General features: G+C 40.8%; 1 protein-coding gene across 9 annotated transcripts in view; it reads right to left on the bottom strand.

Annotated features, from left to right (window-relative positions):
• FRY (FRY microtubule binding protein) overlaps positions 1-22,246 on the bottom strand; it is a 445,796-nt gene that overhangs the window by 200,531 nt on the left and 223,019 nt on the right. For all 9 annotated transcript variants that reach the window (XM_043576463.1, XM_043576388.1, XM_043576406.1 and 6 more), the window contains one exon: positions 15,518-15,717. In XM_043576463.1, coding sequence (XP_043432398.1) covers positions 15,518-15,637 — 120 coding nt within the window. In that variant the 5' untranslated portion in view covers positions 15,638-15,717. The remainder of the gene's footprint in view (positions 1-15,517; positions 15,718-22,246) is intronic.

Raw genomic sequence — 22,246 nt, 5'->3', positions numbered from 1 at the left:
GTACAAATCCATTATTTGAACAGTAGAGAGGAAACTTCAATTAAACTTAGCTACAGAGTTAATTTTCATTTTAATTGAACAAAAGAGCAGTTCCCACAGGCACTTTTTTTCTTTGTGCAACTATGGCAGATAGCAAGAAATATAAGATACCACCTTCTGTCATCTGTTTCTGGGTTACACTCTATTTTGTTGCTATTTTTGACTTTTTTTGTCCCAGTACACTCACTAATGGTGCGTGCTACATCCATTAAGTGGACATTCAGTGTATGTGGATGGATCTTTCCTAACCTCCTCTGGGACCTTGCTCCATCAGACAGCTCCCCATCCCCCAATGTCACCCTCCCCCTCTCTGTGGGCTCTCTCAGTTATCAACATGCTTAGATCTTTTCATCGTAGTGCCTGCCTTGACCACATATCCACTGTCTTCTTTCTATGCCCTTCTCATCTTTAGCTCTTTAAGGAGTGGTCTATACATCCTGTATTCCCTTCCGCCCCTCTTCTTTTTCTTCAACCACCTGCAATCTAACTCTTCTGTCACACTAAAAATACTCTCTCTAGCGGTCCCAGTGACTTTCCAAATGACAAACCTGGTGACCATTTTTCAGTGCTTTTCAGATCTTTCAGCTGCAATGAGTTTCTCTTTTTTCCACTCGAACCACCCCATTCTTCAGCCTTTTCTCCTCCCAACTCTTTAGGCACCCCTTCTGTGTGTCCTTCATAGGCTAGTCTTTCTCCTAAAATGTTTCTATTCCCCAGGCTATCCTTGGAGACTTAAAATCAGTCACGTTCTGATTTTCTTCTGTCACCACTAACATAAAACTCACATCTCAGACCCTTCTCAGACCCAATCAGATCACCTCTCATCAAAAAATTCCGTTTGTCCTTCAAAAGTTTATTTGTCCCACTACTCTTTCCCTGTTCACTCCTATAAGAAGGGACAGCACAGTTTCACTCTTTAATAGTTCTTCTGGTATTCTCTAGTTCTTTCCTTGCAACCAGTGTACATGGATAAGTATATATCATTTTCTAAGTAGATCAGACCTTGGACTTTAGAGTCAATCAAACCAGGATATGAATCAGAGCATCAGCCCTGACTACACCACCTTTGGTAAGTTTTATTAAATCTTTGAGTTTCAGCTTCGCTGAAGAACAATGAAGGAGACCACGAGTGTGGTGTTAAGAACATGAATCCCAGGGATAGACGGTCTGTGTCGAATATCAGTTCCACCACTTGCTAACTGTTTGACTTTGGACAAGTTGTTTAACCTCTGTATCTATGTGAAGTAGGGTAGTGATGGTAACTACCTCCTGATGTTGACATGAAGGTTAATATTATTCAAGTATTAAGAGCAGTGTCTGGCACTGTTTACATAGACTCTATGTAAACACAAACTGTTATTATTTTTACTCACCTTCTAGGGTTAATGTGAAGATTAGTATATGCCTGAAACATGATAAGCAAAAAATGATGGTCTGTCTTATTTCTCTTTGTACAATACATAGCATCAATCATTTGTTCTTGGAAGTTGGGAAATATTATCTATGTATCTATCTGTAAGCTATTATCAAAAATGCCTTATAAAACATACATGTTTTATACATCGTTATAAAGCATATATATACTTTATATAAATACTTTATATTATAGAAGTATATATAAAGGATAAATAATATACTTTATGTAAAGTATATATATACAAGTTTCCTCTCCACTGTTCAAATAATGGATTTGTACTTGGGACTATTGGGCTTGGCAAAGAAATAGGCTTCACTGAAATTTGCAAATTTTGGCAAACAATGTATGTTTATACCTTGTTAGCGTGATCTGTGGAGATCAAGACTTGTGCTGGTTAAAATGGTACTCAGAAACTATTTGTTGAACCAAGTGCCCATCAAACGGTGACTAAACACACTGTGGTCTATACACTGAATAGAATTCTACTCAGTAATAAAGATGAATGACTTACTGATACAAAATAAAAGATGGATGTGTCTCAAATACATTATGCCGAGTGAAGCAAACTAGACCCAAAAGAGTACATACTGTTTGGCTTCCATTTATATGAAATTCCAGAAAATTGGAATCTACACACAGATCAGTAGTTGCTGAGGCAAGGGGCGGCGTTACAGTCCATCTGCGCGAGGCACAAGGGAACTCATCGGGATGACAAAAAGGACACAAGGGAACTCATCGGGAACTGCATCGGGATGCAGCTGGGTTGTGTGCTGCGGACACGTGTATAAGTTTGCCAGATTCATCAAACTGTAAGCTTAAAATCCCTGCGGTTTATTGTATGCAAACTGTACTGCAACGCTGATGTAAAATAAAACTCTTACTGAATGAATGAGAAGCATCCCTAAACTGTCTGAATGGCACTGTATTTTCAGGAGACCAAAGCAACTCTGACAGTTATGACTTAGCTTTAGGAATGGGAGCCACTGCCTAGTTCCCTTTCTCTATTGCCATAGCGAGTCTATCCTGAACATGAACATGGCACTGTTCGCCTTGGACAAGCTCATAATGTTATTCTGTTGGCTGGGAATCCCAGGAAACCTTGGGCAAGTAGGTATGGATCAAGCCACAGGGCTGATATTCATGAGGTGAGACATCGATCCCAGTGTCACTGGGGGAATGTGGGTTTAGGACACCTTGACTGACCAATCTGGTATGTGTGGAGCACTGTTTCAACGGGAAGGAGTGAGTGCCACACACTTTCTCATGGTGTTACCGACAGGTCAGAAGCTAACAGTGCTGAGTAGAGACCCGTTCCCTCAGCGCCGCAGACGAGTCTCCTCTCGGGTGGAACTTGGTCACCCAGAGCCATCATCTGAACCAGCAGCTAGAGCGAACCCTGAGCGAAGAGGGATGCTGTCATTTCAGAACCAGAATTTGCCACAAGGAGAGAAACATTTTCATTTCTGTTGAAGTTCTGCAGTGTATAAGTATCTTGAATTTTTGTTTTCTACACAAGCTAAAAGAGGCAATTTCATCGGCAGCATCTTCTTCGTGATTATGGTTATGTAAAATCCATAACATACCCCATTTTGTACAACCAAATAAAGCTTCTTAGTCAAAACTTAAATGATCCAATTACTTTAGCTAAGGAAAAAAAAAAAGGTTTGGTTTTCTGGTACAATGAAAGACAAACCCAGGGGGTGAAGAGTACACAAATAAGTAAATCCCAATCCTACTTACCTACTCTATCTTTTACAGTGCTATTAAAAGACAATGTTCTAGGGGTGCCTGGATGGCTCAGTCGGTTAAGCGTCCGACTTCGGCTCAGGTCACGATCTCACGGTTTGTGAGTTTGCGTCCCATGTCGGGCTCTGTGCTGACAGCTCGGAGCCTGGAGCCTGCTTCGGATTCTGTGTCTCCCTCTCTCTCTGCCCCTCCCCTGCTCATGCTCTGTCTCTCAAATAATAAACATTCAAAAAAAAAAAAGACAATATTCTGGAACTAGAGTTTGAAGGCTGTACAACTTGTGAATACTCACTGAACTGCCCTCTTTGAAAAAGCGAATTTTATGGTTCGTGAATATATCTCAATCAAAAGCAATACATACATTTTAGATCAATCAAAATCTGACTTTTTGTTGTCTTTGATTCTTGGGCATGGCTGTTGAATCATCTTGGAAAAACCTACTAGAACATTCCAGCCCCACTCCCCCCCCCCCACTTATGTGACTACAATTTACGAATTGAGTACAAATCCTCAAAGGCATCATGGAACACCATTAAATAGAATACTGTATTCTACGAAATCATTCAAGCTGAAGAGTACTAGATATAAACAGTGAAGATCAAAGATACCTAATAAAATGACCTCAGCATGACCTGTGGAAATCAAGACATAGGCGGATTAAAATTACTACAATGCTACAATAAAGACTGCTGCTGCCTACACTTGTGTTAATCACTTTCAGGAATGTCAAAATGCTAAATGGAAACACAGAAATAGATCACAGTGAATGTACAGATGGGCCTTCAGTGTTTATTACTATGTCATATTATTGAATTTATTATTATTGGCATTTTCTGATACTTTAAAATATGATGGGATATTTTCAAATAATCCTTTGCATTAAAATGAAGTCTCTATAAATAGTAAAAGAAGCATATAATCCAAAAAACAAAAAAACAAAACTAGCCCGAAAATAACTTGAGGAACAACCTTCCCCTGGTTTTCTGGTCTCAAGAAGAAATTTTAATAAACTTCTCATAAAGTCACTGGATATAAAAATTATGGCCTTATGAATGGATGAACAGAATTGGATACTATGAAGTTCAACTAAAAAACCTTTTTATTATTATTATTATTATTACTTCATTATCCTTTGCATATGGTTTATTTGCTCTAAGGTTCAAGTGAACTTTTACTATCATGGTGCATTAAATTTCATTTCACTGCTAAGCGTCCAGCTTAACAACCACAAAAGAAATGCTTTTTGTCTATATGATTCCGAGAATATTCACAACAAGGAAAACAAACTTTAAGTTGAACAGCATACAAAAAAGAATGAGTTTGTGAGCTCATCTGAAAGATCACTTCATTCAGCAGCTAAATGAAACCTTTCAACAATTATCTCTAGCTTTAACTACAATACTATTTTGTTTCTGGTTAGGGTGATTTTCCAGATTTCTGGTGAATGCCTTGATATATATTAAGGAAGGGGTACCAGGCTGAGGTGATTTGCTAAGAAATAGCTATTTTTAGAGTTATTTATTTATAATTTGGAAAATGAGTCCGTATTTTGTCCAGTAGTGGTTTCTTGGTCTCCTTTCAGGACAACGTTAATTTGATTCCATCACTCTACTCGATAGGGAACTATATCTAGAAATTATTTTTATTCTCTTTATATTTCCCGTATTAGATTTGTTGAAGCAAGAGAGGCCTCTATTTAAAGAGGAGCTTGGCTAAAAACACTAGCCGGTTGTCCTTCTGGGAAGCTGACTGGCATCCACAGTGCAGAGAGGCATTAAGCTGGCGTTCTGCTATTTACACACCCTTAGTCAACAGACATTTGGTTAGGATCAGAAGATAGGCATAGAAGACAGTGCCGAAAAATCACCGGCTTGATGAAGTATCATTATGAAATATCACACGGTTAAGGTTAGTGAATAGCTATCAGGCTATAAACATAACTAATTATAATAGGTTTCATGATGATCTACCACATAAAGATACATACTTAATTAGAGGCAGTCATTCTAACCTTCCATTAGTATAGCAGCATTTCCTAATTCACAAATTTCTTAAATATTAAAAAGGTTGCTGATTAAAAGATCTGATATTTTCTGATACCGAGAAGTCTGATGATAACTCAGGTATCTAAAGTGGCGAAACACAGGACCATGGCTGCATTCAGTCCCTGTATGTGTCAGAGGTGAAAAAAAGGGTCTTTTATAACTACAAACAGACTATATCCTAACCTGGGTCTGTTAGCTCATTGTATCTGGTCTAAAATCAAAAAAGGAGACAAGGGTGAATGTGTATTTCACTTGCCAAAGGCCTTGATTACTTACAGCCACAACTGAATTCACTAAAACTGCTTAGAACAACTCATTACATATAGTTTGTTGTTGGTGGGCTACCAGTGGACAACGTCCCGCTCAACTTCAGGGTTAACCGGAGACTTGTCCTGATGCCAGCCTTGTGACATCAGCACTCAGGAGGAGCTGGAAGCCTGAGACACAGGGCCAAGGAACAAAGGTTTGTCAACAAACGTTACTGCCTGAACCTAAAACAACATCAGCGTGCAGTAATGCTGTCATTAACTAATTGCTTGGCCTTTCCATCTTTCTGCCAGCTGGCCGTGACTGGTATTCGCACAGGCTTGGTCTTCAGGCATATTTCATTACAGATTCATGACGTGTGGTGCAATCCTGGCATCCTGGATTCTTCAAAGACTTGCACAACAAGAAGATATGTTGTGCTACCTTTAGTTTACTTTTGGTCTTACATTAAAACAGAAATTGCCTTGTTTGTTTTATGTTAGCAAGCCTGCTAGATCATGTAATGTTATGAAGTCTCCATTCCAGAACAGCGCAGTTAGCATCATTATGAATAAGTGTCTCTCACCTCACACCTGTGCTCCAAGCTTAACTCAGGGATAATGTCTGGAAGATCCAGCTTGTATCTTGCCCGTTAACGACTTTGCAAGCCGGTGCTCTCAAGCAATCCCAATAATAAACCCTCCCATTGTCACATCACTGTTTATCATAAACATGTTTTGAAATATCAGAACATGGGGGGAAGGCGAGCACTGCCCTCTTGCTCAGCCCCAGGCTCTGCTAGAGGACAGGAGGAAAGTTAGGTGTGTTTTTTCCCTTTTCCAGGTTTCAAAGTTGAGAATAAATTACTTGCTCTCTGAGTACGTCTTGGGAAAATGAGAGTTTCTTGTTCTTTTTGTTGACATTTTATGCCGATAGACCACAGATCTAGATGAAACCCCCAGTCCAAAATCCAATTTAGTTTCCCCTGTAGCTCCTTGCAAGGATACCAGAAGCTTAAACCAGAGTGGATTCACTTAATGCATCCAGAGATGTGAATAATTGATGCTTGTATTTCATTTATTATATACATTAGAGCTAAAACTGCACCTGATTGTTAACATTTCACAGAGGAGACAACAATGAGGGATCGCATTTAAATGCTTTGTTGGAGGCATAGGCTGGCAACAGGGCTGCGATGAAAAATCAAGTTTCTTGTCTGTTGGCCAAATTAGAGGGAGGAGAGCAGACGAAAGAGGCAGCCTGAGAAGTGTGGTTGAAAATTCTTGAAGGTACAGACTTCCGGTTATAATGTAACTAAGTCCTGGGGATGTCACGTACAGCATGGAAACTGTAGTAACAACACAGTATTGTAGATTTAAAAGTTGCTACCAAGGTAGATCTTAATCATTCTCATTGCTAGAAAAAAAATCTTTGTAACTGCGTGGTGATGGTTGTTACTACACCTATCGTGGTGATCATTTTGCAATATATACATATATCAAATCATATGTTATACACCTAAAACTAATACCAATTTGCCTAAAATGAATTCACCTAAAACTAATATAATGTTATATCATTTATATGTCAATGATATCTCAATAAAATGCGGTGGGGAGGAGGGGAAGAAAATCAGTTTGAACTGACGACTAACTTTAAGAAAATTAGATAGTTCTCTCTCTGAGGTTTGCAATAAATGTAAACACATGAATGGTAAAAAGAAAATTCTTGAAATTTTCTGAACTTGCTTTACTTAGTTGAATAATCCAGCCTTTCCCAATTTGGGCCACTGGCTTCACAGTGTGGCCTGGCACGATAATGTTCCTACTTGTTTCTGAGACCCCGACCCTCAAGAACTCAGTATGTTTTCCTCTCGGAAAGCTTTTAAAAACCATTCTGTGTAGGCTCAGCTCAAATCCCTGATTTCATTTTCTAGATTTTCGCAATTTATATCTAAGTAAGCCTCCAGTATTCTTCTAGAGACACAGTGAGATAGTGGGGTGCTGTCTTCTCTTGTATACTTTCTTTGTTTGCTTCTGTCGCCTCCCAGAGTACAAGTCCCTAAAGGATCCAGACCAGGTCTGCTTAAACCAGCTTTGGTTGTCCTCTCATAGCCATGGAAGATTTTAGGACAACCATCTGATAATAACAGTAAATGGCCAACAGCAGGCATCGAATTGCCCTGCTGAAGCATCTATTCCTTTTTAAAAAAATGTTTATTTATTTATTTTGAAAGAGAGCGAGAGAGCGAGAGAGCGCACATAAGCAGGGGAGGGGAAGAGATAGGGATAAAGAGACCCCCAAACAGGCTCAGCACAGAGTCCAACATGGGGCTTGATCTCATGAACCATGAGATCATGACCTGAGCTGAAATTAAGAGTTGGATGCTCAACCCACTAAGCCACCCAGGCGCCCCCTCTATTCCTTTGGAATGAACACAGGGAGGAAGTAGCAGGCTGGCCTCCAAAGAAATATACCAGAAGATTTGGTTGGTTGATACCAATTCTTCAGTGATGATGATGGTGATGACTGAGCACTTAGTGGGTGCTAAGGATTACACCAGGAGCTCCACACATTCCCTCTATCCCTCTCGACTGTTCTATGTGCTAGGAGTACATCACATTACTTGAATTTTGCAAATGATAAAAAAGGGAGATTGACTGGCTGCCTCCAGGCCACATGACACTAAAGAGGTTGAATCAAGATTCAAATTCAGATCAGACTGAATGAAAAGTTGTTTTGTCTTTGGCTTTATCCATTCTTGTCCATTAAATAAACAAAGTCAAGATTATGGGTGCTTTTGCTTTTGAAAAGCTGGAGAGTCTTGTTTTGGAAGAGTTTATTGAGAAGGTAATTGCCTGTGACTACAGTGACAGATGCTATATAAATGGAGAGACTCCTAGATAATGAGAATGTATATTCTGAGACTGTGTCCTACTGCTAAGAGACAACCCACCTCTCCTCTTCACATATTGCTAAGGTGAAGCAGGTGACCCTATCAATGAAAAATGAGGTATCCTTAGATGCCCCAAGGCAGAAGGCTGAGAATCAGTGTTAGTTATACTTAGCAGATTTGAGGGTATCACCTGCTAAGGAGTACAAAGGACAAAACAAAATCCACTATTATCAGTTTAGAGGTTGGCAAAATGACCCTGAGAAGCACAGGTTCTTACAAAGACATTCCTTGTAAGCTACTATATTAACTTTTCTATCTATTCACCCATCTATCCATTCACTTATTCATACACTCATTCATTTATTCAAAAACTATTTACCTTATACTGTATATAAAGCAGAGTCCTAGATATGGGGACCTGCTGTGTGTGTGTGTGTGTGTGTGTGTGTATGTAAAGATGAATCAGACACAATTATTGCCTCTAAGGAACTTACTGACTAGTATAATGTTTAACTTTACAAAATCTGTATCCCCCATCCACCCGCCATAAAAATATACATAAATATACATTTACATTATGGGCTGGTATACATACACATGACTCAAATTTTTGTGAAGCAGTATTTACCCTTCATACCTATACCATACTCTAATATTTTCTATTCTAGCCTACTTTAGTATTCTATTTCAATAAAGACAGTGCAGTTTGCATGAGAGAATGATACAGTGCTTCAGACAGAGATTTATAGGTGTGTATATCCACATTTGCACAGTTGTATGGAGTCAGCAGGAAAGAAACCAAGTAAACCTTTTTGATGATGAGGTACTGAGAAGTACCCCAGGTGGGACCTGAAAAGATAGGATGAAAGACAGCCAGGAGGAAGAGATCAGTGGCCATCTAGGAAGGAGGCAGAGAAGCACAGAAGTGAAACATGGGTTCATAGAGGTGCAGGGGGAAAAAAGACAGGTGGTCTTTCACAGAGTGAAAGGGTGTGAAATGAAGGTTTCGACCAAGAAAATTAAAGGCCCAGGGTTGTACTTAGGGCAGATTCATCAGATAGGATCAGAAGAGAAAGAATTGGCGACAGTCTTTCAACTCTTTGGTTTACTCATTTTGTAACCCCCCCCCCCCCCGCCCCCACCAACCTTGCCATGGGAACTTCTGCTTGCACATGAACCTCACAGTGCAAAGGCCCACCCTCATCTGCATGAGAAGCAAACCAAGAATCCAGCAGAAGACTGGCAGGAAAGTGGACTAAGAAAACTCAAAATCTCACATGCTTTATAAGTACTTGGAAATGATGAGTGAAATATATGATGCTTTTAAAATGCCGAAGTAATAAGTTCACGAGAAATGAGAAGGGAAATTAAAAGCAAGAAGTTATGAGGTGACATGGTAAATGCCCCGGGAGAGGATTACTGGTCTCATTAGCCTACAGGCCTTTTTTGTTGTCTACTTGGGGACAGGAAACAAAGCTGTGGGCCTTTGAGAGGTGGGACATTGGAAATAAGACACTTAAGTCTAGTTCTAAGCAATGAAACAGTGGGCAGGGGAAAATCTATCCACTGGCACAGGAAGATGAAAAGATGTTCCGGCAGTCCCCACCTGGGTTCTGGGTAACAACAACAACAACAACACCTTCCCTGAGAATTTGAAATCATAGTCCCAAGTACTACATGAGTTTGGGGTTTGCTTTTATCACCTTCTAGATACATAAACTCTCAAGCCAACATAATATTTGGCCCCAGATAATGATAACTCTGGGACTAATCTAAAGGGGACACAGAGGTGTCTAGGTGGCTCAGTCTGTTAAGTATCCTACTCTTGATTTTGGCTCAGGTCATATTTCACAGTTCATGGGATCAAGCCCCAAGTTGGGCTCTGTGCTGGCAGCATGGAGCCTGCTTGGGATTCTTTCTCTCCCTCTCTCTGTCCCTCCTCCACTCACCTTCTCTCTCTCTCTCTCTCAAAATAAATAATCATTAAAAAAATAAAAAATAAAAGAAGACACACAAAAAATGTATGTTTAAGGTGATCAAAGACATAGAATAGAAACTGTAAACTTAAGAAAGAAACAAAATACACCTAAATAGATTTTAAAAGACAAGCAAACAGCACTCCCAGAAATGAAAAATATAGTCACCAAAATTATAATTCTTAATAGGCAAGTTAAACAACAGATTAGACACAGCTCAAGAAAGTATTAATGAATTGAAGATAGGCCCGAGAAAATTACTCAGACTGCAGTAGCAAGAGATAAAAATAATAAAAGAAGGGTAAAAAGATATGAAATACAGCATGAGAATGTCTAATATATATTTAATAGGGATGCCAGAAAAAGAGAAGAGGGAAAATGGAAGAATGGCAATATTCAAATAATTAATAACTAAGAGTTTTCCAGAATTGATGAAAGACATAAACCATCAATTCAAGAAGCGTGAGAGTCTCCAACAAGAAAATAAAATAATGCCACATCTAAACACAGTGTAGTGAAACTGAAAAACACCATAGACAAAGAGAAAAACCATAAAAGCAAACGGAACAAAAATCAATAATCCAGAAATAACAAGTCAACCAAAGACTTTCCCCCAGCAGTGATAGTGGCAACATAGTGAAATATACCACCAAAAGTCTAGAGGGAGAATAAATGTCAAAGTAGAATTCTATTCCCAGCTGAACTATTACTGATAGCTGAGGGATAAATAAAGACCTCTTAGATAAATAAGACCCAGTGATTTACCACCCACTGACTCTTACTTAAATAATTACAGAAAACATACTTTGGGAAGAAGAAAATTTATGTATTTATTTAAAAAAATATTTTTTAAAGTTTATTTATTTTTTGAAAGACAAATAAAGTGTGCGCAAGTGGGGGAGTGGAAGAGAGAGAGAGGGAGACACAGAATTGGAAGCAGGCTCCAGGCTCTGAGCTGTCAGCACAGAGACTGATGGGGGGCTCAAACTGCTGAACTGTGAGATCATGACCTGAACCAAAGTTGGATGTAACCGACTGAATCACCCAGGGGCCTTGGGAAGAAGAAAATGTAAACAGAGGGAAAGAGTAGGAGACAAAAGGAATGAACATCCCTATTATTTTTTTCTATACTTTTTAAAATTTGAAATAAAAATTTTAAAAAGCCACAGATAATCCAAGTTAGCTTAAGACACTTGGCATGGGAAAGGTAAAATAATGGTAGGACTGGGCAAAAGCAAATGCTATCAACTAAGCCCATGAAGTGGGGCGCCTGGGCGGCTCAGTCGGTTAAGTGTCCAACTTGATTTCAGCTCAGGTCATGATCTCACGGTTCATGAGGTTGAGCCCTCACGTTGGGCTCCGCACTTGACGGCTTGGAGCCTGTTTGGGACTCCATCTCTCCCTCTCTGACTGCCCCTCCTCTCTTTTCTCTCTCAAAAATAAATAAATAAACTTAAAAAAAAAAACTAACCCCATGAAGCAATACTGACTATTGCTGACAATTACTGACTAATCCACCAATATTAATAGATATGACCTGGGCATCTTTCGAGCACAAGGAACAATACTGCTAAACTAGTGAAAAATGTTTGCAAAGAAATACAAGCTAAAATGTAATTTTGGTAGAATATTTTTCCTTCCTGTCTTTTATTTTCATTAAAGTTAGCTATTTGGATATTGGAAACTCATAGATACAACTTTAATTTTGATGTTGTGTATAACTGATCCCACGCAGGCTGTTGTGGAATTTTGAAGAACTTAGTCTTTTGAAAGTAAACTGAAAAATAGAGATTCCTGAGTATTGCCATAAGTAATAAATCTCTACTTCCAACTTTTTGAAATTTGCCCTTACCACTCCCCTACAAGTTCCAATTACATTAAAGAAAAAGAAAACAACTTTGTGATTTGATACAAAGCTACATAAACTCAGGCTTTTAAAGGATTCAATGTCTTTCAAATAGACCTATCTGAGCAAGAGAAATAGTAGTGAGCCTTTATTGGAATTCACTTTAAATGTATTATACAAACATCAAAAATAACACCTCTTGGGGTGCCTGGGTGGCTCAGTCAGTTAAATGTTCGACCCTTGATCTCTGCTCAGGTCATGATCTCCTGGTTTGTGAATTCGAGCCCCGTGTTGGGCTCTGTGTGGGCAGTGTGGAGTCTGCTTGGGACTTTGTCTCTCTCTCTCTCTCTCTCTGCCCCTCCCATGCTCACGCTCCCTCTCTCTCTCTCTCTCAAATAAATAACGCTCCTTCTCTCTCTCTCTCAAAAAAAAAATAAAAATAAATAAATAAATAACACCTCTTGCTATGGCTACAGAACTAACAAATGCACAGTAACATTTTTCGAATCCAGCAGTGAGCCGCAAAATCGACTCACGTGTATTGCCCCGTAAGTGCACAAGTACAAGGACAAAAATTACTAAGCATTTTTCAGCAGACCAGAAACGGATATGGCACGGAAGCTTACGTCTCTGCCAAAAAGTACAGGGGGAAATAAATAGCCCCTTTTTATAAAAAGCAACAATACTGAAATTTGATTGATACATTTCTTGAACATAATGTTCTTCTACCTGGCACTCAGCATCCAGTGGCCTGTCACTCTAGGCCCACAATAAAGATTTGCTGGTGAAAAGGACTTACACTTTTTCTTTCCCATTTTTCCTGTTTAGGGACGTTTAAGGCGTCTCACTGAAAGGAACAAAATTGTCTACCTCTAATTAAAAGAATGCTACGGCACATAGATTTTCAGACGTGACGTTTACTCCAAAAAGAAAATGCCATCCAAACGAATGCCAAGCTGAGTGAAGAAAAAGTTAACCCCAAACTACCCCACTTAATAATGTTTCAAATAATGGCATTTAAACTATTATTTTGGGGGGCGCCTGGGTGGCGCAGTCAGTTAAGCGTCTGACTTCAGCCAGGTCACGATCTCGCGGTCCGTGAGTTCGAGCCCCACGTCGGGCTCTGGGCTGATGGCTCGGAGCCTGAAGCCTGTTTCCGATTCTGTGTCTCCCTCTCTCTCTGCCCCTCCCCCGTTCATGCTCTGTCTCTCTCTGTCCGAAAAATAAATAAAAACATTGAAAAAAAAATAAACTATTATTTTGGAAAGAGGGATGGCTCAAAAGATGTCAGGGCCTAGTCTTAGCATCTCTTTAAACTTTAGTACAACTTCCCAGCTCCTTAGGGAAATGCACTATGACAAACAATTTCAGAGACCCTGATCTGCCACGGTGAAGGAATAACTCCTCCTTGTGCCTTACTGCTCTCTCCTCCTTAAACTCCCCAGTGACCTCTGGACCCAAGCTGGCTTCCCACCCTCCACCAGGGGAGGGAGTCTGGGCAGCCTCAGAATCTACCCAGGCGCTCAGAGGGTTCCAGGGATCAGCACAATTTGGGGCAATGAGAATTTGGGTACTTGATCTTGGGCCAGTTTAAGTTATAGGAGAGCCCTGTGTTGGTTGGTTGTAAGACATTAAAGAAGGTATCTTCACGTGTGGACGTCCATGTAAAGACGCAACAGAGTGTAGAGGGTTCAGAGGCGGGCTCTGAAGGTACTAGGCTTGAGTTCATATCAACACTGTGTGGCCTTAGGCAACTACTTCGCCCTCTCTGTGCCAACGTTTCCATCTGTAAATGGGGATATAAATACTACCTACCTAAGGTTATTGTAAAGGTTAGAGGAGACACTAAATGAAACACAGTGCCAGGCACATAGTAAGTACTCTAGAAATATTAGCTATTATTAGCAGAAAGAGTAGCAGAAAAATAAATTTCAAAAATAAGTGAATGTGGAAAAGGTACTATACTGAGGTTTAAATGATTAAAACTATAAAACCAAGAAACATTCCATAATAGGAAGGTAGAATTCATAAAGATAACCTCCACTGATCTAATAAAAACTTTAAAATGCAAAATTTGTAACCGTCAGGCAACCATATACTTAACAAATATTCTTGAATTTTGTTTCCCAACTCTTCAATTGTGATCCTTACAAAGGTCATTTTTAACAGATGATGCCGAACATCATCTGCTATGTATTTGTTTAGAGACTTGTGGGTTTAACACCATCATACTTAATTACTTTAAGCTCTGGTGCTGCAAAGCAAACCTCTCAGCGTCTTCTGATGCCCCAGGATCCTCTCAGGAGGTACAAAGCCGAGCTTCATAGAAAAAGCTGTGTCACTCTGGATTCCTTGCCTTTTCTCCTACTGGGGTTCTCCCGCCAAGGTCAGAAAACAAGTAATCTGAATCTGCCCATTGGCCTTTCTTCCTTCCTGACTGTCCTTTTGAGGTTCAGTACTCTGTCTTTAGAGCCCTTGTTAGAGCAATTAACATAAGGCTGAAACACATGCCTTATTTTGTAGCAGAATCATCTGCAAAGAAAGATACTGACGTCCACGGACAGTATCTGTCTAATAAGGGACCTAAAGGTAAGTGAGCCGAGATCTCCTGTCCTCCGACTTTCAGAAAACAAAGAGGTGTTTCTGAATGACTCACCAAATAACTTCTTCAGACAATAGATCGCTGAGACCCTACGTTCTCAAACTGGAAGTCCAGGAAGCCACTTGAAGAATGATTTTTTTTTTCTCATTTACTTTAAAAACAGACAAAAGATTCCGACTCAAGTATAAATGCATGGCAGGGACTCTGAACACAGTTTTTCTAGGACTCACACTTCCTGTTGTTAAATTATGCTTATTACTGTTCAAATGCAGTAATGAAACATGCCACGGAAATGTATTTGCTAAGGATTCTTTTAAAGTCCTTGACTCTCTTTTTTTTTTTAAGTTTACTTATTTTGCGAGAGAGAGCATGAGTGGGGGAGGGACAGAGAGAGAGAGAAAGACAGAGAGAATCCCAAGGAGGCTTCCCACTGTCAGTGCAGAGCCTACAAACCGTGGATTATGACCTGAGCCGCGATCAAGAGCTGGAGTCTCAACTGACTAAGCCACCGAGGCGCCCCTCTCATTTTTTTCCCCTCTAAATCGGGAAACTTAATCATAATCTTTAAAAAAAAAAAATCACCTGTGGAATCAAAAACACCTTTGGAAATCTGGGGGAAAACAATCCATCTTTCCTCAGAGCTTTAAAGTCTACTATATTTAGTATAAAGACGAATTGAGACAGGTGTCGTGGAGCATACTCACCAGAGGCTCTGCCATGATGATGCGAATCTTGCGCTCAGCCTGAGTGGTAAAGTTGACGAATAAACTCTTGAGGACATATTCTCCTGGTTTGCTGTCTGGGTCCACGTTGATGGGTAACATGGTTGGCGGCCCTTTCTCTCTCTGTGTGCCAGAAACAGGTGGAACCGGAGGCTTGATATAACCGTTGCCAACTGGAGAAGCTGAAAAATACAACAGATGTTCTTACTGGCTGAAAATAACATCCTAAATATCCAGATTGGCTGTATTAAGCCATGAATGTACGGATATGAATCATATGAAGAATGCTGCATTTGATGTCATAACCTGGCCGTGTTCTTTAGGAATGGTGTCAGGGGCACTTGAGTGGCTCAGTTGGTTAAGTGTCTAACTTCAGCTCAGGTCACAATCTCACGGTTGGTGGGTTCAAGCCCCCCGCATCTGGCTCTGTGCGGACAGCTCAGAGCCTGGAGCCTGCTTCAGATTCTGGGTCTCCCTCTCTCTCTGCCCTTCCCCAACTTGTGTGCGCTCTCTCTCTCTGCCTCTCTCTCTCTCTCTCTCTCTCTCTCTCAAAAATAAATTAATTAATTAAAAAAAAAGGAATGGTGTCAGAATGTAACTATTTTGATTATATTAAGTTTGCAGTATGCCATGTTTGATAATCTCAAAGTATTTCTGGTTATTACATTGCTTTAGGTAAACTATGTTTCTTTTTAAAATTTTTTTAATGTTTACTTTTGAGAGAGAGAGACAGAGTGCAAGTGGTGGGGGGGGGGGAGCAGAGAAAGAGGGAGACACAGAATCCAAAGCAGGTTCCAGGCTCTGAGTTGTCAACACAGAGCCCAATGTGGGGCTCGAACCCATGAACCATGAGATCATGACCTGAGCTGAAGTTGGATGCCCAACCCACTGAGCCACCCAGATGCCCCTAGGTGAATTATGTTGTAAGCATACAACATAATTGTTGATGTTGAATTATGAATCCTACAACATTTGTTTTTTGCTGTTTTTTATGTTTCAGGGAAATGGACTAAGAAAATATATATGGAAAAAAAGTGATTTCCTGTCCTGGTTTTCCTAATGGCCAGGAGCTCTCCGTGCTTCATTCTAAAAAAGGAAAAGACTTCTGGGGTGGTGACTTCCAGAAGTTTCCATGACCCAGAAGTTTCAGAAGCCCATTTGGCTCTTGCTCCTGAAAGAGATGCCCCTCTTGAAAGATAAAAGGCTCAGGCAGTACCCCATCTATGCCATCTGAGATGTGCATTTGACTTTTCACTCACGCCACCATTCGGCTCAAGTTGGGATACCTCTCCTCACCTCTTCTAAAATGTGCAGGTTCCCTGCTTGGATTAGATCTTGAACAGAGGCAGCTGTGAGAGTCCCTAGTGAGTGGCCTCCTTTTAGAATGCAACAGAGTCAGACAAGTATTTTAATTTGACAGAGAAAGCAATTTTTATTCGTAAATGAAAATTTCACGTCTCTCTACTTTTTACTGGACTTTGGCACGTCAAACTCTAACAGGCGCTATCTCCTTCCACCTAAGTACTTGTGACATGGTTGGTCATGATAGCCAAGGAAAGAAATGTTGAGTTAAGTGGCTTAGGACAGGATGATGATAAAGTAACTTTTTGAAAGTTTATTTATTTATCTTGAGAAAGAGAGAACAGGGGAGGAGCAGAGAGAGAGAGAGAAAATCCCAAGCAGACTCCACACCGTCAGCATAGAGCCCAATGCAGGGCTCGATCTCACAAACTGTGAGGTCATGACCTGAGCCAAAATCAAGAGTTGGATGCTTAACCAACTGAGCCACCCAGGCGCCCCAACAAAGTAGACTTTTTAAAGGAAGGCTCTCCAGCTCAGGGTGGCTGAATACGGAGATTAAAGAAAAGATGAAGAAAAAAGGGGACTTCATTTGGATGCTGGTTTGGATAGTAAGGGAAGGGTGGCCTGTCACTGATAATGAAAGAGGGAAAAAGTTCTCCAGGAAAGCTGAATACTTTTCTCAAAACTGAAAATAAACTCAAGTCTTCTCTTCCCTTCTTTCTATCCCAAGTAAAATTCTGAGGAAGCCAATGAAAAATTGTATTTATTTTATTGGATGACAAACACGTCCTTGTGTTAGGGTCTATTTCCTCTTTCCCTATGCTCCTTTCTGTCTAACCCATTCGACCTGCCACACAGTTGAGGGGTCCCTTACATCTGGAGGATCTTCCCATATCTCAACTACCACCCCACTTTATGGCTTCTCAAGTTATAAAACTAAAACATGTTTTATGTATATTATTCCATTTCTTCTCCATTCTTATGAGCTCCATCCTGGTCCAGGCCTTTGGAAACTTATGGCTCAATTACTATAGCAGCCTCTGTGCTGACTTTATTTCATTCCTTTCATATACCAAATTTTTCTTTACCATGGCTTTACATTTTTTTTTCAGTTTATTTATTTATTTTGAGAAAGACAGAGACTACGTGAGCAGAGGAGGGTTAGAGAGAGAGGGAGAGAGAGAGAGCGTCCCAAGCAGGCTCCACACCATCAGTGCAGAGCCCAACACAGGGCTTGAACTCACGAAACCATGAGATCACGGCCTGAGCAGAAACCAAGAGTTAGACGCTTAACCAACTGAGTCACCCAGGTGCCCCTTCACCATGGCTTTAATTATAACTACCCCCCCCCCCCCCCCCCCCGCAAGATTTTCACTGGCTCTTAATTACCATCCAGCCTTCACACATGGTCTGGTTTTGATAGCCTTCAGCAGTTTGCTTCCACCCTGTCCCCAAGCCAGGCTGATACCCTGTCTGGCCCAGGAGCACACTCTTCTTCCCTATGCCTTCCTCCTTTCTCTCTTCCTGCTCCTTTCCACTCTTCTCTGATCATCTAACTCTCTTGTCCTTTCAGAGCCACGTGTAGATCGATCTCCACAAAACCTACCTCCACCTGCCCACTCTTCCCTGGTAAGTCTGTATTACCAGATTTAGACACTTAACTCATGTTCTTTGGCCTTTTACATCCTACATTACCTAAGAAAGACTCAGAAGGTAGCTGACAAGAGAAGTAATTATCAGTTGGTCACACAGTTTTGCCAAGGCTTGGCCCCATAACTGAACCATATACTCTTCTCCGTGTTATCCTCTGAAAGTTCCCGAATAAGACTGTAGCCTCCTAGTCTAATACAGAGTTCTTTATACAGATAATACTCAGTAGATCTCCTTAAGTAACTACCTGAAATGACACCTTACTTTATTTCTGTACATCTTGACTCATAGGGAGGGAGCTCTCAGAGACGAATCAGTAGAGTCATTAAAGGGAGAGGGTGCAGTATTTGCAAGGAAGAGTCATTAGTTAAACAGCACTTGAAGCTGCTTCCTAAAAGGCATGATTGATTCTAATCGGACATATTCAAAATCAGGTGATGCAAATGAAGTTCTGGTCACTCCTCTGCCTTTACCTGCTTCTCCTCAGTGCAGGTGCCTTTTGGAAATGGGAAGCCTGGGATCCCAAGACCAACTTAATAAAGGGACTAAGGTCTCCACGAGGTATTTTCCTCATGTTTCCAGGGCATTGTGCCATAGGGCTGGAAATTGGAATAGAAACTGAGAAAGTCTAAGTGAAGGACAATCTTTCATTACCTTTAGTTTTCCACAGGATTTAATCCATTTCTAGAAGACAGCACTAATCAGCTTGATGTAATACGTAATTGCAAGATCAGATCCATAATTGAAAGACTCTGGGGCCTAAAAGTCCCGACCCCAGTGAGAGAAATTTCAAGAGTGACCTCTGGCAGTCTTCTGAAATGTTGCGTCATTTCAGATAGCTGAACTCCAGATACCAGGATGTGTCTCTGATGAATATTCCATTTAAACGGCCAAGGTACCAATTCACTGCTGTCATAAAAAAAAGTTAGTCACCTGTACCTCAGAGCCAGACATCCTTGTGAGTGCAAGAGTCTACACAGCCTTGGAGAGGAACTATCCTAGCCCAGCAGAGCCCTGTGTCAGAGCTGAAAGAGATTCAAGGGGAGGGCGCCCATCATTCCTGTTTTAAACAGATCAGCTGGGCATATAGAGATGCAGTACAATTTAATGGGGTAAATGTCCTTGAACAAGATCCACTCTGTTTTAATAGCTCTCTGTATCCTACCATAATTGATTCATAACAAATCCTAGCCTTTTGTCGGAATAATTTTCAAAAGTAAACATATGACATAGCACCTTTCAGGAGCTCAGTTATTTGGTGACAATACATATTCCCTGGTAGTCAAAATTGAGTCAAAAAGTCTCTACTAGTCTAAATATGAGAACATTACCACTAGAAAACATCATTAGATTTTTCCCTGTGTACTTGCTTTTAATCTACACATAATTAAGATCCACTGTCCAGTTTTGAAGTTCACAGTAGTCTGGAAAGAGAAAATTACAAGGAAAGACGCAACATCTTGGGTAGAAACTCTAATAGCAAAAGAAGGAGGTGGGGAAGGCACTACTCTAAAAAGGCTCTGTAACTTAAAAATGCAGTTGTGTGAAGCCATTTGGCACAAGGCCACAGAATCAGACACTCTGACAAGTGTGGGGGCAGTGACAGATCCATCTAGCATGTTGTCACAACTAATATTCATGATGATGACCTTAAGTCCTATGGAAAAGCTAAAATAAGTTTGATATGTAGTCCTGTATTTGAGAAGGTGGGAAGAAGAGTGATGTAAATTTCCAAAAGGTAAGCCTAAAAAAAAAGGTTTGGGGTATAAAGGGTAAATAACAACCTTAAGAATTTCACTCTGAAGAATTAATCTCTTTCTTCATAGGTCTGATTTTTTTTTTTTTTTTTGAGAAAAAGAGAGAGAGAGACAGAGAGACAGAGACAGAGAGAGGGAGGGGGGGGGGGACAGAGAGAGAGAGAGAGAGAGAGAGAGAGAGATTGAGAGAGAGAGAATCTTAAGCAGGATCCATGCCCAGAGTAAGCCCTACTCGGAGCCTTGATCTCATAACCATGAGATCAGGACCTGAGCCAAAACCAAGAATAGGTCGCTCAACTGACTGACCCACCCAGGTGCCCCCATAAGTCCAACTTTTAACTGGAACTTATTTTTTATTGCAACAGACAAACCACCAATGCAGTAATAGTCACACTTTGGCCCCTTTCTGGCTCTGCCGAAGCAGGCATTGCTGTCTGAATCGACTCTTCCCACCACGGTGTTGCCACTACTTTCTGTCCAGCCAGGCAAGCAAGTCGCCAGAGGTCAGGATTCCCTCCCAGACTTCGAGGAGACCGTGCCATCCAGCTGCCTCCATGGTGGGGCCTCTGGAAATAGGGATCCCTGATGATGAAAGGGTCCTGACAGGTCACTGTTATCTTCCCCACCTAAAAAGACATGTTGAAGGAACGATTTAATTTGCTAGATTAAACGCTTTCTCTCATTTAAATTTGCCTGCATGTGATAACTTTTTGAGCTTCCTCTCCATCTGCTTTAACCATCTCTCCTTCTCTTCTTCAGCTCATCTCCCTATTTGCACACATCAGCTCAACGTCCCTAGAAAGTCACTCAGACCTGGGTTCCCGTGGGCGGGGAACGGAGGCGCAGGCCACAAGGGCATCACGTTCAGTTATTAACCAGGACCTTCCTTATTGAAACTTTTGGGAATTTACTTTCTGTTTAGATTTTCTCATTGACATTTTCCTCTTGGATTTGACACGTTCTAATTTTTCTCCATTGCCTTCTTGTATCTTAAACGGGTTTTGCCGATGCTATTATTTTAGCCCAAATTCGGTTTCTATTTGGGTTTGCAGGATGGCTTCAGGAGCTCCTTCCCCTTGTTCCCTGAGTCTCTATTTCTTCTAGTAAGCAGGGCCCATTCCTTAGTCTGGAAGAAATCTGTTTGAGGCTTTTGTGGCCCATTCATTAGCTCTTTATTAGATCTATTTCTAACTGCAAACGATGATCTCCTGAACGTGACTATTTTTTTCCCCAGTGTCATTGACTAATAACATGATTTTTAGGCTGGCCACTCTCAGCTGGCAAAGGTCTTCAGTAAACTTTCCCTGAATTGCCAACATTTCCAGGAATTATTAACTTCAAAACTGCGACACCAATACAAATACCCCACAACTCATAGTTTGGCTACGTTTTTATTATGTCACTGAAAGGAAAGTTAATGTTATAATGAGTTTCCTCACATGAATGTCCCAGAGGCTGTAAGTGGCCCCACATGTTACAGGACAACAATTGGTTTTCTCAGTCAGATGTTCAGAGAAGTTGATCCCCTCACTTGTTAAGGCTGTCATTCATTCGTTCACTCATTCATTTCGACCAATATTTCTTTAACGAGTACCTGGGTTTCCAGCACTGTTCTAGGCCCTGGGAAGGTAGCAGTCAACAGATAGTTCCCGCCCTCACAGAGTTTACGGTTTGCTGAAGCAGGACCATACAATCCGCAATGTTTTGTACACACACACGCACATATACACCGCAAGTCAAACTGCAAGTCAGATCGCAGTACGTTCAAAAATGAAGGGAAATTAAACACAGTGAGGGAATAGAGGAATGTTCAAATGTTGGGTTTGGAACTGCCGTGGAGAGCAACGAGAGCCGTGTGCATTCTTGGCGTCGAAGGAAATCCAAACACACTTGGCTTGGGCAGGATCTGCTTCTCTGACCCATCCCTTTGACCTGCCCATTTTTGCGTCTGTTCTGGTTGGGAATGAGAATTTTAACCAGGCTGTGAAGAGCATGAATCAAA

This window comes from Prionailurus bengalensis, chromosome A1 (assembly GCF_016509475.1).
Source record: "Prionailurus bengalensis isolate Pbe53 chromosome A1, Fcat_Pben_1.1_paternal_pri, whole genome shotgun sequence".
In the NCBI taxonomy this organism is placed as follows: domain Eukaryota; kingdom Metazoa; phylum Chordata; class Mammalia; order Carnivora; family Felidae; genus Prionailurus; species Prionailurus bengalensis.
This window is presented reverse-complemented; position numbering and strand designations above follow the sequence as displayed.